Source organism: Liolophura sinensis, chromosome 9 (genome assembly GCF_032854445.1).
Source record: "Liolophura sinensis isolate JHLJ2023 chromosome 9, CUHK_Ljap_v2, whole genome shotgun sequence".
Classification (NCBI taxonomy): Eukaryota; Metazoa; Mollusca; class Polyplacophora; order Chitonida; family Chitonidae; genus Liolophura; species Liolophura sinensis.
Window position 1 is genome coordinate 36,831,738 of NC_088303.1, and position 16,732 is coordinate 36,848,469.

Here is a 16,732-nt window from a genome sequence, read left to right on the forward strand (position 1 = left end):
TATGTACGTAAGAACAATGTAAAAATGAAGGTGTACATTTAGGTGTCAGGTGTGTTTTGTGTACAGGTGTACTGACATGTCTCTTTACCACAGGTGTATACTGTGAAACAGCTTGGAGTGTGTGCGCCTCACAACCATGTCAAAATGAAGTTGTATATGTCTGTCAGGTGTGTGTTGTGTACAGGTATGCTGACTTCTCTCTTTACCTCTGGTGTATACTGTGAGATAGCCTGGAGTGTGTGTGCCTCACAACCATGTCAGAATGATGGTGTATATCAGGTGTGTTTTGTGTACAGGTGTACTTGACTTCTCTCTTTACCACAGGTGTATACTGTGAGACAGCCTGGAGTGTGTGTACCTCAGAACCATGTCAAAATGATGGTGTATGTCAGGTGTGGCCACAGGGAAGATTTACTTGCCTCTGTGAGCCAGGATTTCTGGGTAAGTTTACTAGTATGGTTTGATTGAAGGCCTTATATTGTATGTTGAAATGTTTTCCTTGCATGATTTACATTTAAACTAACAGCACTTTGGTGGCATGGATTGGCCCTGCCACAAGAGGACACAGTATATATACACACATCTAATGACTCCTCGTCGTCATATGAGTGAACAATTGCACAACGTAAAACTCAAAACATACAGGGGGCCTCCGTGGCTCAGTTGGTTAGCGTGCTAGCGCAGCGTGATGACCTAGCAGTCTCTCACCAATGGGGCCGCGGTAAGTTCAAGTCCATTTCATGCTGGCTTCCTCTTCGGCCGTACGTGGGAAGGTCTGACAGCAACCTGCAGATGGTTGTGGGTTTCCCCTGGGCTTTGCCCTTTTTTTCACCCACCATAATGCTGGCCGCCGACATATAAGTGAAATATTCTTGGGTAAAACACCAATCAAATAAATAAATCCAAACATACATAGATACATACATTATTCTGACTCATAAAAATTAGGCTGGAGATTAGCAACATAGTAAGCCTGTAGTCAGCATTCTAAGATGGTAGGTGGGTGGTTGGGGTGGGTGGTTGTGTTTGGGGAAATGGGGTGGAGAACAGGGAATCATACTACATTTAGTTAAGACAAGTGAAACAACTATCCCAGTCAATGAGACCCTCAGAAATGTTCTAATAATCTATAAATCTAACAGTCAATCAACATTTTCATTATACATTGATCTGATTTTATTTCCCAAGGCAAGCTGTGTGACATAGAAATTGACGAGTGTAACAGTCAGCCTTGTCTCCATGGAGCCACCTGCTTTGACAGGGTGAATGGATACAGGTGTCAGTGTCCAGCTGGTTACAAGGGAGATAACTGCCAGACTGGTAAGTTATATGATTTACACAAATTTGGGTTTTTGCTTCATGCAAGTGATTCAGCTCATGTAGAATAAGAGAGATAGGTGATTCGAGCACACATGGCCAGGATTTCTTTGCTGTGGGTTAAACAAATCTTCATCCTCAAAAATAACAAAAATGAAATCTTTTCTGTTTTGACCTATGAGATGGATTATTCTCCTGGAGGAATGGCCAACCTTCATAGCCAAATTCATGAGGCTATGATCAAGCAGTCACACACAATTCAGCAAATTCATTCACTGAGTTCAGGTCACTGAGTAGCCTGGTTGCAAAACAACTGAATTATATATAAGTATATTACATTAATAGATATTATAGTACTTATCTTCCATTGTGTGTTGGGGCAAACCTGTTGGGGTTTGAACCAATAACATGACTTAAACCTGAAGCAAAACCACTAGACCAAGTGAAATTCCCATTTACTCTGTTACAGATAGCCAATACATTGTACCCTGTCTGTGCAGTTTTAAGTTAGTTGAAGACCACTTGTCTTCCACCATTGTAGCATGGAAATCTGTACATCACATATGAAACAAGTTGGTCAATGATTTTCCAAAGGCTGGATATGTACCCCATGTACTCCAGTTTCCTACATACATAAAACTGTCATCAGTGTTATAAGATAAATGCGCTGACTCACTGTTATCATCAGGCCTTTGACCAGTGCTGCATTTCCTGTCATGACTGAGGTTTTGTTAAGTTTCCCTAAACTTACAAACCTAACCAGCAATATTTAAGTGAAGAAGTCCTGAGTATGACATTAAACATGAATCGGTTAGTCGTTACTATTATCATACCTGTTTGTAGTGGTTTCCCCTGACTTTGACCTTGTATTCAGCGACTCTGACCCCCTACAACATGTCACCTTACACCAAGGACTAACAGGATTCCCCGAACTGCATCAGTTTACCATTAGCTTCTGGCTCAGAACAACTGATGCCAGGAACTTTGGCACCATCTTGTCATATATGGCTTACACTCAAGAGGAGGGATCCCAGTTGGTGACAGAAGAGGAGGGCCATGATAAGGTGCCTGGTGTTGTGTCGACCCTCAGACTGCTGGATTATGGCAGGCTTAAGGTTGGTGTTTGTAGTATACATGTGCTATAGACGTACATGTACAGTGATTTGATTTCAATTGATAATAATAAAAAAGTAACTCGTCTCCAATGATAGAAATTACATTAGTTTTTGATCCTTCTGTCACAATATTTATCAAGTGAACAGTAATTCTGTTTGTAATACACATAATATAAGTAGCATACATTATAGAATGTGTCAATACTGGCAGCCAGTCATTTGTAGTTTTACTCATAACCATAAAATACTGACAGCATCACAAAAAACTGATGGAAAGAATATATGTGCAGTATAGAAATGACATCACAACATAGAAACTGCTATGGAACATTGTCATGTATTGTTTTAAATTGTGAAGGACTGTCCACGTAAGAGGAGATTTGGGTAACTGCTAAATGCAGTTCCTGTATTGTGTTCACTAAAGAAAGACAAACAAATAAAATAAATGTATCAGATGACAAGAAACTGTCACATATACACTTGTTCAGGCATATGTAGGTATTTGGAAATGTTAATGAGATGCAAAATCGATTCAGATGAGACAAATTACCATCATTTTTGAGGAGTAAAGTACAATGCACAGGAAATTCTTAAGTTTATTTAATTCCTGTTTTAAGGGCAGAATAAATTTTCTTCATATGTTGGAGGAGGCAATCAATAAGAATAAATCCTTGAAAATCATGTAATTTGTGGAAAATGTGGACTATTATGACAGTTTTTCCTGTTGAAGACATATTGACGTTACGAGAAAGCCTTGAAAAATGGGAAAATCATCATAACATCGAGATCAGACAAAATAAAAAGGTGGATTTTCATTCTTACTTTTATTCCACTTTTGATTTTTTTAAAGCTTGTCTGTAAAACTCAAAATGTAATTGATGAGGTCGAATTGCATAAACTGTAGAGGTATTATTAGTATTTTATATATTACATTATACAACGGGGTGATTAGTTGGGAAAAAATTCCACATATGAATTATACGGGATTTATGCTAATTTTCTTTTCTGTAACTCTTACAGTTGGAAGTGAATGGAGCACAGGCAGACACTGGGATCAGACTGACCACAGGGATGTGGACATTGGTCAGTGTTAACTGGGAGAACACTGCTGGACAGTGGTCACTCCACCTGAATCATTCATTGGTTGTTTCAGACAGAGGCTTAGCAACTGGTACGGTTATTGCAGGGGAAGGTTATCTCGTCATAGGTGAGACATATTATTCAAGTTTGAATATGTAGGTTGCTGTCTATCAGATGGACTTGTTCCACTCCCTGCTCCAATTTTTATAAAAGGAAAAAATAGAATCAATAGCTAACAGCTTTAAGGCAAGGAAAAAGTGGGAGGCTATTATTTATGAATGAAATTCTGCCTTCCAGAAAAACCGCAAAATGTAATAAGTGTCTCATTTTAAGTTAACTTAAAAACATTAAGCCCAGCTGGGTAACCATTCTCCTGAATTTTCCTTCTGCATGTACAGACATTTAAATAGTTGATAAGCCCTTCTTACTAATGATATCTCTTTCTGTTACTTAACACCCTGTATAATATTCTTTGCATAAAATCTGTTTCAGGGCAAAACCAGGAAACTATTGGTGGAGCTTTCAATCAAAGGGAAGCTTTCATTGGTGAATTGAGCCAGATGAATATTTATGACTTTGTACTGGACAGTGACCTGAGTGAAGCAACAGCCAATCAAGAACATTGTACCTCTGAGTCTTATGGAAATGTTCTTGGATGGACACACTTTTTGAATGGAGTATCCAGTCATGTTACAATTAGGAATCATTCTGCCTGCCTTGGTAATTCAATTTTAATAAAACACTGGTAACTTGCACTCAGTTTTTGAAACCTGGACATGTACATCCCAAAATGTGCATTTTTAGGGGCAAATAAAGGTCACTAAGTCATACTTTTGCTACCTGAAACATATATTTTCCCAGTAGGCATCTTCCTATAGCCAGTTTCCTAAAAAGACAGACCTCAGTACACCTTTCTTACATCAGTAAAACCCTTTATATCGGGCTAAATGAGTAGTGCAGTTTTTAATAACTTTAAAATTTAATATACTTTCCTCTTCATAATAGTAGATAAAGTGTTTTTGGAGAAATAATAGTTTTATTGGTTTGTTTTCCCAGATGTTAATGAGTGTTTGTTTCCTGAGACCTTCCCCTGTGGCCCACGAAGACAGTGCCAGGATTTCATTGGTGGATACAACTGTGAGCAGTGTATCTATGGTTACCATGGGTCAGATTGTGATCAAACAATCAATGAGTGCATACCATCCCCATGTTTGCATGGAGCCTCTTGTGTAGATGGACCTGATATCTATGACTTTATATGTACCTGCACTAATGGATTCACAGGTGCGTGTCAAAAGTAGATTTCTGTAATTAATTATATTTTTGAGTGAGCGAATCATTTCCAAGCATGTGTAGTTTGAAATGATGGGTTTATATTTATGAAAGCTTTATAGTTGGAACAGTTGGTATTTTTGTATTGACATCAGTGTATTGATACATATATGAGTATGTTGATTTTTCACCCCACAAGATTTACACATGCTGCAACTGATTGATCCTTTAAAACAAATAAGGTGGCTGGAGGATGTGTCAGGTACACAGAGAAAGGTACGGTTTTTTTTCAAGTTACACAATGTATGTACCAGCTATTTTGTTTCAATGGATGCTCCTTAAAATGTCAGCCAAACTTAAGGCCCATGTGGTACATGTAGTCTGTATATAATAGAGAATAGTTTTTGTATTTTTTAATTAAGCATACCTTTATGTTTTATAATTTGATTTTCAGGAGCTTTATGTGGACAAACGGTTGACTCTTGTAAGTCTCAACCTTGCTTGAACAATGGTACTTGCCATCCTAATGGTAGCAGTTATTGGTGTGAGTGTGTGGGAGAGACCAGCGGCTCCAGATGTGAGGATGTGACGGGGCCCTGTGAGGGCAGGCCATGTATGAACGGGGGTCTGTGTTTGTGGGAGGGGGGCCAGGCTATGTGCGTGTGCCCCAAAGGGTTTAGTGGGGACTGGTGTGAGCTGGAGACAACTGCCTGCTCTCCATCTCTGTGTCACAATGGGGGCACCTGCCTGGTGAGGGAGGAAGGACATGTCTGTAGCTGCCCGCCACACTACACAGGCCAGTCCTGTGACGTGCAGTACTCCCCCAGCTGCGAGCTGTCCCCCTGCCTTAACAATGGCACCTGTGTCCCTTCCATGAACAGCATCCGTGGGTTCATGTGTGTGTGCTCCAAGGACAATCCACATGTCACTTGGGACGCCTTTTGTGACTTTAGCAACCCATGCCAGTCCAATCCCTGTGGCAGGTCTGGCGTCTGCGTTCACTTCGCTAACAACAGCTTCCAGTGCTCCTGTTCCCCCAAATTTACCGGAAGGCTATGTGATGTCAGGGTAATCGGTAATACCACACCCCAAGGTGGGAACATGACATCTGACCCCAGACTTACCACATCAGGTATAGTAATATGTACATCTATAATTATAGTATAAATAGCATTCCAAAACATGATGCATTTGGATGCAGCTTTGGAACGTTTGGAGACAATGTCAAATGAGATTTTATAGGAAATTGAATGAAAGAATGATAATGGCTTACATGCACATGTATGGGATGCCTTGTCATGAAATGTTTAGGATTATGTTTCACCAAAAGATATCCAAAACTTATCATGAAAATCACAGAGTATGTACATCAAGAGATATAAGTCTGTACTCCTGTTATACATACACGTAGTAGCGTTTGAGGATACAGCATATGTCAAGCATGCTTTTTTTTTTATAACTAAGGCATTGCCTATGTTCAAAAACACATTTTAAAATAGCACATTTATGCTTTGCTCTGTTTTTTTTTTTTTTACTTCTCAAACTATCAGTGTGATTGTTGTCCTGATTTGCCTGTGTATTCTCACAAGCTTTTACCCCTTCCCAGGGGCCTACATGGCTGAGGTTGTTAGCAGGCCAGCACAGCGCAGTGATCCAGCAGCCTCTCTCCAATGCAGTCATTGCGAGTTCAAGTCTAATTCATTCTGTTTTCCTCTTCGGCCATACGACTGATCCCGATAGCACAGTTGGATAAGTGTCCGCTTCAGGAGGCGATAGATCCAGCGTCAGTCCTGGGTTCTTCAGGAGGCGATAGATCCAGCGTCAGTCCTGGGTTGGGTCAGACCTTAAAAAAGAAAGTTGTAACTTCCTCGCTTCTCAGTTAGAATTAAGGGGATAGTGCAACAACTGGTTGATGCATATCAGTATAATGGCTTGAGCAGGGCAGCTTACTTGCCTTCGGTAAGTCATCGCAGTGAAGCAGCACTGTCGTCCAACAAGGAGGCACATTACTTGCACTCTAAGGACTCCTTCATTATCATATGACTGAAAAATTGTTAAATACAACAGTAAACCCCAAGCACTCACTCTTTGGGCACTGTTTGACGTGGTAAGGTGTGTCAGCAGCCTGCGGATAGTGATGGGTTCGCCCTCCCTCATAATGCTGGCCGCCATGTTATAAGTGAAATATTTTTGAGTACAGGGTAAAACACCAACCAAATGAAATAAATAGATTTCCCCCTCCCTTAACACAGGATCAGGCATCTGTGCTGAGGTCACCTGTTATAATGGAGGCAGTTGTTTTGAGCTGAATGCCGGGTTTGTGTGTCAGTGTACGGAGGGCTACAAGGGCAAATACTGCACGGAGGAGAGAGAAAAAGGTACAGCCTCTGTCAAAGTTAAGAGTTTTCAAACTTACGTCTTATAATATTTATTTATTTATTTATTGCATTGATGTTGAATGAGATGCTCATAAATTGTTCACTTGATGATGGCAGTGAGGTTTACAGGTGGCCACCATTTACCTGCAGATACCAGATAGTGAGCAAAGGCTTTATTCATCTGAGCCAGGGATGGCCACCTTCAGTAAACAATATTCATAATTATGAAATTAATGCATTGGAAATGCCTTCCTTTGTCATCTGCAGATTTTCATAAAGTGGGACCAAAAAATGTTAATACTGAAGTAACCAGCATGAGCACAACTGTAATATGACTTTACAGTGTTGAGGTCATTAATGTACTGAACAGGGCACTTATTGGCTAAGCAGTCCAGAATGCTCATTGGCCAAGCAGTCCAGAATGCTCATTGGCCAAGCAGTCCAGAATGCTCATTGGCCAAGCAGTCCAGAATGCTCATTGGCCAAACAGTCCAGAATGCTCATTGGCCAAGCAGTCCAGAATGCTCATTGGCCAAGCAGTCCAGAATGCTCATTGGCCAAACAGTCCAGAATGCTCATTGGCCAAGCAGCCCAGAATGCTTCATGTTGGATTAATAGCCCATAACCATTGAGTTTACATTTCAGTCTGTGCATGTAACTCTCAACAGCATGGTTTTGGCCTTTAATCAGGATAAAGTATTCATGAAATACGACACTAATGGAATGAATTCGTGCATATTTGTAACCTTGGTATTTGATCATGAAAGTACCATTATTTGAGAATTGTGTGTAATTTAGACCTGAGCAAGCCAGGTGTATTGTATATAGGCTTTAATAGTTCTCTTCATCTGCTCTCACTGTAATGTGTTCTACATTACTGATCAATGCCTGGTTTAGGTCATTAATAATTTTCAGGCAAAAATTTAATATGAACTCTGGTTTCATTAGCCCTTGTCTTGATTCATCTGTCCTCTGTCTGTTTTCCACCATCTTCTGTCTGGTTCCCCCATCGTCTGTCCATTTTCCCACATCATCTGTCCAGTTTGCGACGTCCACCTCCTCTTTCCCTCATCCGATAACTGGTTTCCTCCATCCATACCAGGTTTCTGCTGCCCCCTGCGTGGTTTCCACCATCCTCTGTCAGGCTTCCCCAACGTCTGCCTGTTTTTCCCCATCCTCTGCCTGGTGTCCCCATTCTGTACCTGGTTTCCAGCATCCTCTACCTGGTTTCCCGCATCCTCTAGTTGTCTGGTTTCCCATGGTTCTCTGTCTAAATTCCTGCACCCTTAAGGCCGACCACTATCATTTAAGTGAAATACCAATGAAACCAAAGATATCAACTAACTAAATGCTGTTTTTTCCTGGCCTCAGAATTCCATGTGTATGTGGTCACTGTCAGGGTCCTTACTGATTCACCAGACCAGTACACCAGCAATAGGAAAAGCTTTGAGAAGAGCTTTGTCAAAGAGGTAAACAGTTGCTTTGATATTGAATGAACATAAATTACCTGGTTTATTGTGCGATGACTTCATACTGTGCATGCATGTCAAGGTTTCCTTTCAAACTGTTAAATTAAGAATTGAGAATTGTTCAGTTGTGCAGTGAAGAAAAAAAAATGAAATTTTCACAATTTTTGTACCATGTTAAACATTTCTAAGGGAGATGGCTGTGGCCAAATGGTAAAGGTGATTGCCTTTCAGTTGATAGGACATGATTCTCCACACTCAATTTTTATGTGCAGTCATAAAAATGACCACTCAAATAAGTAAATCAATTACCAGTAATCATTCCTGAGGGCTCTAGTGCCATTCACATGCTTGGATTTGTTTTAACGGGACAACATGAAGATCATATTGGCCCAAGGTATTTGAATATTTACACACATGCATGTATTCTGGAATGATGACTCTGAGATGATGACTTTACATGTGTGCAAATGGTGTATCTGTGGCTCATGTGTTGGCAGGTATTGTCTCTGTTCACCCATAAACCGGTGGAAGGGAGACTAGATGCCCGCCTGTTGGACCTCAGGTAGGAATATATTACCTTGATGTATCACATTACTCTGTTTGAGATGTCTGACTGATTCTTTGGCCTAATGGTTAGAACATCTGCCTCAAAATCAGGCTGCGGATGGTCGTGGGTTTCCCCCGGGTTCTGCCCGGTTTCCACCCACCATAATGCTGGCCGCCGTCGTATAAGTGAAATATTCTTGAGTACGGCGTAAAACAACAATCAAAAAAAAAAAAAAAAAAAAAAAAAAATCAAAATCAGGATACCCAGCTTCTGTCAAACCAAAGACTTAAAAACTGACACCTGTTAATACCTCACAGTCATTTTTAATATAAATGTGATATTGAGACATTTCATGACATTTATTAATGTTCAGCAAATTAAATTTCAGTTTATATTTCTTTTTGTTACCGCTGTATTGGTTTGAAATTAACATCTGCAAACACTTCAAATTCTCATTTCTGATAAAATCTCTCCATGAACCTCCTTTATTTCATTAGTGCTAAAATCTGTCCATCAGCCTCCCTCATTTCATGTACTAAAATCTTATGAGTCAGTGCTATAGTCTGTACATGAGCCTCTTTCATTTCAAGAGTGCTAAAATCACTGTTTGAGCCTCCTTCACTTTATAAGTGCTGAAGTCTGTTCATAAGCCTGCTTCATGTCACGCTAAAATCTTTTCATGAGCATCCTTCATTTCATGTGTGTATGCTAAAATTTGTTCATTAGCCTCCTTCATTTTGTGAATGCTGTAATCTGTTCATGAGCCTCCTTCATTTTGTGAATGCTGTAATCTGTTCATGAGCCTCCTTCATTTTGTGAATGCTGTAATCAGTTCATGAGCCTCCTTCATTTTGTGAATGCTGTAATCTGTTCATGAGCCTCCTTCATTTTGTGAATGCTGTAATCTGTTCATGAGCCTCCTTCATTTTGTGAATGCTGTAATCTGTTCATGAGCCTCCTTCATTTTGTGAATGCTGTAATCTGTTCATGAGCCTCCTTCATTTTGTGAATACTGTAATCAGTTCATGAGCCTCCTTCATTTTGTGAATGCTGTAATCAGTTCATGAGCCTCCTTCATTTTGTGGGTGCAGTAATCTGTTCATGAGCCTCCTTCATTTTGTGAATGCTGTAATCAGTTCATGAGCCTCCTTCATTTTGTGGATGCTGTAATCAGTTCATGAGCCTCCTTCATTTTGTGAATGCTGTAATCTGTTCATGAGCCTCCTTCATTTTGTGAATGCTGTAATCTGTTCATGAGCCTCCTTCATTTTGTGAATGCTGTAATCTGTTCATGAGCCTCCTTCATTTTGTGGATGCTGTAATCAGTTCATGAGCCTCCTTCATTTTGTGGATGTTGTAATCTGTTCATGAGCCTCCTTCATTTTGTGAATGCTGTAATCAGTTCATGAGCCTCCTTCATTTTGTGGATGCTGTAATCAGTTCATGAGCCTCCTTCATTTTGTGAATGCTGTAATCTGTTCATGAGCCTCCTTCATTTTGTGGATGCTGTAATCTGTTCATGAGCCTCCTTCATTTTGTGAATGCTGTAATCTTTTCATAAGCACCCTTTATTTCATGAGTTCCAGAATCAGTTCCTGAGTAAGCTTCATGTCACAAGTATGATTATTGATTAGCTTGATTAACTCCTTAACAGAACGGCAGAGAGAGGATTGGATATAGACTTTGAGCTGGTCACTGAGTGGTACAAAGACAGCCCGGCCACTCCCAACCTCCTCACAACGGACAAGATACTGAGCAGTTTGAAGAACACAGTGACACAGGGAAACTTAGGAGCTTATGTTTTGTCTAGAGAAAAGTTTCACTTTGAGGAGGTGTTCAGTAAGTTTGATAGTACATGAAGCATGGCTGGGTACATACATGTATACATGACTCAATAGTAGATGTGTCTGTGGTACAGTCTGGGTTTACTTCAGCGGTATCTCAGGTGTATAAGTGTGCTTCTATGCAGTGTTTAAGATGTCTGGGTAGTGTGCGTGGTGCAGATGGGGTTTACCTCAGGTGCATCTCTGGTGTACCTTTGTGCTTCTAGGCCCTGTTTAGAAAGTGTCTGGGGTGTGTCATTAGTACAGCTGTGGTTTAACTTGGGTGTGTCTGTGGTGTGCCTGTGTACTTGTGGGCTGTGTTTAGGATGTGTCTGTGGTGTGTCAGTGGTATGGCTGAGGTTTACCTCAGGTGTGTCTGTGGTGTGCCTGTGTACTTCTAGGTTGTGTTTAGGATGTGCCTGTGGTGTGTCAGTGGTATGGTTGGGGTTTACCTCAGGTGTGTCTGTGGTGTGCCTGTGTACTTGTAGGCTGTGTTCAGGATGTGTCTGTGGTGTGTCAGTGGTATGGTTGCGGTTTATCTGGGGTGTGTCTGTGGTGTGCCTGTGTACTTGTGGGCTGTGTTCAGGATGTGTCTGTGGTGTGTCAGTGGTATGGTTGGGGTTTATCTGGGGTGTGTCTGTGGTGTGCCTGTGTACTTGTAGGTTGTGTTTAGGATGTGTCTGTGGTGTGTCAGTGGTATGGCTGGGGTTTACCTTGGGTGTGTCTGTGGTGTGCCTGTGTACTTGTAGGCTGTGTTTAGGATGTGTCTGTGGTGTGTCGGTGGTATGGCTGGGGTTTACCTCAGGTGTGTCTGTGGTGTGCCTGTTGGCTTACTCTCCAGCCACTCTGGTTTCCACCACCCGTGAAACTTAACACCATCGTATAACTGAAAAAAATTCTTGAGTATTGCATTTAACAATTAACTAAATGAATAAATAAATTAAAGTGGAGTAATCTTGAACTCTGCATATTAAATCTGATTTATTAAATACTGATTCACAAAATAAAACACTTTAGATGTGTACTTTCATGAGAAATTTGAGTCTTTAATCAGAGGGTCATATGTTTTTGTATGTACTTTGTTGCAGGTAAGGCTAAGCAATCACTGACAATCTACCTGTCCACTGGTGTGGCAGCTGGTGTGGTTGTGGCCTTGACCTTGCTCATCTGGCTAGGCTGTAAGATAAGGAGGAACAGGAGAATTCCACCAAGGTGAGGGCTGTGGCCAGGTAGCATTCTATGCTACATTTTGTGTATATATAGCTCATATTCTAGTGCTGAAAAATCAGGCACCAAATCGCCAGCAATACATGTCAACAGTCTAGACCATTCAGCCAACAGGGCCTCCCATAATTTTGGGAAGTAGCTGACTAGTAAACTTCACGGCTCATTGTCACGATAAGAAAGAAAAAGAAAAAATGGGGGACATGGTATAATTTGCAGTTTAATTTACATAAAAGAATATTTCATTTATGTCCATCTCAACACCTTGCCACTGGGAGTATGGACTATAAAACCAACCTTGCAATTTTCATGTTCTTTTCCTTTAAGCTACTACTGCCAGCACTGGCAGTGTTTCCTCCACCAAAACCGACTAAAATGATTATGTATTTTAAGAAGATGTCACAGGTTTTATCATTTTAAAGAAATATGCATTGAGTTTCATTTATTAAAGAATATCAGTGGATTTGTCACCTAGGCATTTAGGATTGGTTAAATCAATCAATTTTTAATAATCATTTATTTGTGTATTGTACAAAAGGGGTAATTTGAGGTTCCATAAGTTTTTACCTTTAAATATCACATCTTAAATTGATTTTACCTTTAAATATTCACACCTTTAATTGAAAAATGATTTGGCTCAGCAGATAAATGTAGCATTTTAAAGGTGGCACTGTATTTCACCTTAAAACATAGCATTTTGAGGAGACAAATTTTGGTGACTCCTCATTAATTCTTAGAGTTCTTTGTGAAATTTGATTAATCAGAAAAACTTAATAGTTTACACCTCAAACTTAAGGTGAAATATAGTTGTTTCAGCAAAATGAGAAATGTATTAAATAGGTACACGTACATGTAGCTGTGTGCATTGCTCATGACCAGAATTTTGCTGGTGTGGAACAAACAAACCCTCTACAGAGATTAAACCTAGAAAACATTGTAACTCTCATCAGACAAACTGATATTCAGCACAATTGGTGCATTTTATAGTGAATTTAAAGTTTCCAGTCAAAACTAGAAAAACATACATAATAACAGAACTGAGCAGAATCCAGGGACTGAGTCCACACTTGTAAACATTGTCACCATGCTAGGAGCTGAAAGTTTAAATTTTGACACATTTGACTGAAGGTAACTTTGGTGAGATGGCCAAACTTATGATTTCTAGAACAACAAAACAACCTGTAAAATTATATATTAGATGTTGTTCTAATGTTATATATGACTTTATGGAATCGTTCCTTGGGGTGTCTGCAGTGTAATTTTGCATCATAGGCATAAATTGTCAGGTGTTCTATTGTGTGACCCTTTCTGTACATGTGTACTGAGGCACACTTAAAACTGCCATCTGACTTGTACACACACCTTAATCATCACCCCTGCTTTCAGTAGACCCCCACCTGCATTTTCTACGGATTCCTACCCTTACAACCCTTGTTATCGCCCCTCGTGAGTACCCAGTTACTTGACCTATCATACCCATCACTTTCCTGTCCTCTTAACACTTTGTTCACTCACAGGTATCTGTCATAGGTTATGTTTTGTGCTGTTACTGTTCACTCCAAAGTTTACCTTTGATTGAGGGTTGTTTCCCCAAAATAGGGTTTCTGCTGAACATCTCCATATGCCTTATAGAGGTGCTCTCTCTTTTTTTCTGGTTGGAAATGAATCTATATAGCTTAGCCATTAGCCTTTCTTAGGTACACCTCTTTTTCCAATAACAATACAGAATAGATGCAAATTAAAAATGTTAATTGCCTTTTGCATATTTGTACCTGATATTAAAATGTACATGTATCTGTATGTCTACAATTATTCTGTAATATAAGAATTGGTAAATTAATTATATGTATATGTGTTTTTTTTTTTACATACACAGTGACTTAAAAGCATTATTTAGATGAAATTTTAGGTCTGTTTGATCTAAATTTTTCCTACTTTATGTCTTTTTTTGGCCCATTCTGTGAAATATGAGAGAAAAAAAAATTGTGCCAAAATAAAAAAAAAAACATACAATCTTTTTTAACAGCTTACATGTACAACGGTAAACAGTTATCATATTCTGTGTTTATCCTGAAGTGTCAGTATTTTTTACAGTATTCTGAACAACACCCACGAGATGGTCATCTTGAATCCAATAGGTAACCCTGCCTATCAGAGTGAGTCAGACGTGAGAGCCCCTAACCAGTCACGCCCTTGCATCGGTGATGGTAAGTCCAAAATTCTATGGTCAGTGCTACCTATCATGAGTCAGACCTGTGTCCCTAACCAGCCACATCCATCTGTAGATGATGGTAAGTTCAAAATCCTACAGTCAATACTGCCTGTCATGAGTCAGACCTGAGTGCCCCTAACCAGTCACGCCCATGCGTCGGTGATGGTAAGTTCAAAATCCTACAGTCAATACTGCCTGTCATGAGTCAGACCTGAGTGCTCCTAACCAGTAACTTCGTTGTATTGCTGATGGTAAGGCCAGAATCCTATAGTCAGTACTGCCTATCATCAATCAGTATTGATTATAAGTATTTTTAACATTTTTATCTATAACCAGTCACCTCCATGTGTCAGTGATGGTAAGCCCACAATCTTATTATCATTACTGCCTGTCATGAGTCAGACCTGAGTGCCTCTAACCAATCACTTCCTTGTATCACTGATGGTGAGCCCACAATCATAGAGTCAATACTGTCTGTCATGAGTCAGACCTGAGTGTACCTAACCAGTGACTTAATTCCTTCTATCGCTGATGGTAAGCCCAGAATCCTATAGTCAGTACTGCCTGTCATCAGTCAGTATTGATTATAAGTATTTTTAACATTTTTATCTATAACCAGTCACCTCCATGTGTCAGTGATGGTAAGCCCACAATCTTATTATCATTACTGCCTGTCATGAGTCAGACCTGAGTGCCCCTAACCAATCACTTCCTTGTATCACTGATGGTAAGCCCAGAATCCTAGAGTCAATACTGTCTGTCATGAGTCAGACCTGAGTGCCCCTAACCAGTCACCTCCATGTGACAGTGATGGTAAGCACAGAATCCTATAATCAGTACTGCCTGTCAGGAGTCAGACCTTGAGTGCTCCTAACCAGTCACCTGTATGGTCAGTGATGGTAAGCCGAGAATCCTATAGTCAACAGTGTCTGTCGTGAATCAGACGTGAGTGTCCCTAACCAGTCACCTCCATGTGACAGTGATGGTAAGCCGAGAATCCTATAGTCAACAATGTCTGTCGTGAATCAGACGTGAGTGTCCCTAACCAGTCACCACAATGTGTCAGTGATGGTAAGCCCAGAATCCTACAGTCAAATACTGGCTGTCATGAGTCAGACCTGAGTGCCCCTAACCAGTCACCTCCATGCGACTGTGATGGTAAGCCCAGAATCCTTCAGTGAATACAGCCTGTCATGAATCAGACCTTAGTGCCCCTAACCTGTCCCCTCCATGTGACAGACATGCTAAGCCCAGAATCCTATAGTCAAATGCAGCCTGTCATGAATCAGACCTGAGTGCCCCTAACCAGTCTTCTCCAAGTGACAGTGATGGTAAGCCCAGAATCCTATGGTCAATACTGTCTGTGATTGTGTCCCAGTAATTACAAAGTTAATCAACTCATGTCTACATTTTTTCCAGAAAACCCTTATGCAGAGCTGGTGGATGTACCCCTGCCTTATGCCGTCACCAGCAAAGCTGAGCTGAAGGAGGCATTCATGTTGAGAAGGTATTCATCCAAGAGAAGTAAGGAATCTAATATAGAGCTGGCTGCAGCCAGGAAGGCTTCTCAGGATCAGACAAGCAAAAAGGGGGATAACTCCAAGGCTTGTGCAGTCGAAGATGATTATTTGAAACCTGTGACCTTACCCAGGAATGAGTTCTCGAAGGACTCCAAACCTCGACCGATAAACCAGCTGGGAGAGAGAGGGGACTATCTTCACCCACAGAGCTTGGGAGAAGGGGCATCCACCTTACCTGTACGCCTGTTCCCACGTGCCAACCAGCAGGATGAGCGCCCACCAGACTACCTGGAGGTTTGCCCACCACTCCCGGACGATGTCCCACCCAGCTCAAGGTTGCCAAGGGAGCATGAAGAAGACAGGGAAGCAGCCCCTGCCCTGATTCCTAGAAGCCCAAGAATAAGGGGCAGACAGTTACCTCCCTTGCCCCCTATCCCAGTGGATGATGAGATTTGAAAACTGAAAGAAATGACTTGATATGTATGTTTTAGTACTGCCATCAGTGTATTATAGGAGATGGTCAAAATGCTTCAGTCAGCAACGATATACAAGTGTAGTGTGAAACATTGGCTGACATGCAATATCATCTGTCTTAGTATGAAGTGTACACCTTCATTCATGGCATCTGTATCAAACACATGTGTGTTGAAATATATCTCTGATGAAAGGTTACTTAAGAAATGATGTCCCTACTATGTGTGTCTAGTGACAGTTTTATAGTCAATAATAGGTGGATGAGGTTATTAATTTTATAGATCGAAGGCCTAAATTTTTT

At 40.6% G+C, this 16,732-nt stretch overlaps 1 protein-coding gene across 1 annotated transcript in view; it reads left to right on the forward strand.

Annotated features, from left to right (window-relative positions):
* The window catches only part of LOC135475828 (sushi, von Willebrand factor type A, EGF and pentraxin domain-containing protein 1-like), a 32,913-nt gene extending 16,422 nt beyond the window's left edge, over positions 1 to 16,491 (forward strand). Inside the window, exons 17-31 of the mRNA XM_064755768.1 lie at positions 325 to 441; positions 1,189 to 1,320; positions 2,161 to 2,432; positions 3,453 to 3,639; positions 4,005 to 4,232; positions 4,569 to 4,796; positions 5,239 to 5,916; positions 7,037 to 7,162; positions 8,534 to 8,631; positions 9,129 to 9,193; positions 10,833 to 11,017; positions 12,090 to 12,213; positions 13,615 to 13,671; positions 14,320 to 14,432; positions 15,857 to 16,491. Of these exons, the coding sequence (XP_064611838.1) occupies positions 325 to 441; positions 1,189 to 1,320; positions 2,161 to 2,432; positions 3,453 to 3,639; positions 4,005 to 4,232; positions 4,569 to 4,796; positions 5,239 to 5,916; positions 7,037 to 7,162; positions 8,534 to 8,631; positions 9,129 to 9,193; positions 10,833 to 11,017; positions 12,090 to 12,213; positions 13,615 to 13,671; positions 14,320 to 14,432; positions 15,857 to 16,413 (3,167 nt within the window). The 3' untranslated portion in view covers positions 16,414 to 16,491. The remainder of the gene's footprint in view (positions 1 to 324; positions 442 to 1,188; positions 1,321 to 2,160; positions 2,433 to 3,452; positions 3,640 to 4,004; positions 4,233 to 4,568; positions 4,797 to 5,238; positions 5,917 to 7,036; positions 7,163 to 8,533; positions 8,632 to 9,128; positions 9,194 to 10,832; positions 11,018 to 12,089; positions 12,214 to 13,614; positions 13,672 to 14,319; positions 14,433 to 15,856) is intronic.
* Positions 16,492 to 16,732: the final 241 nt, after the last annotated feature.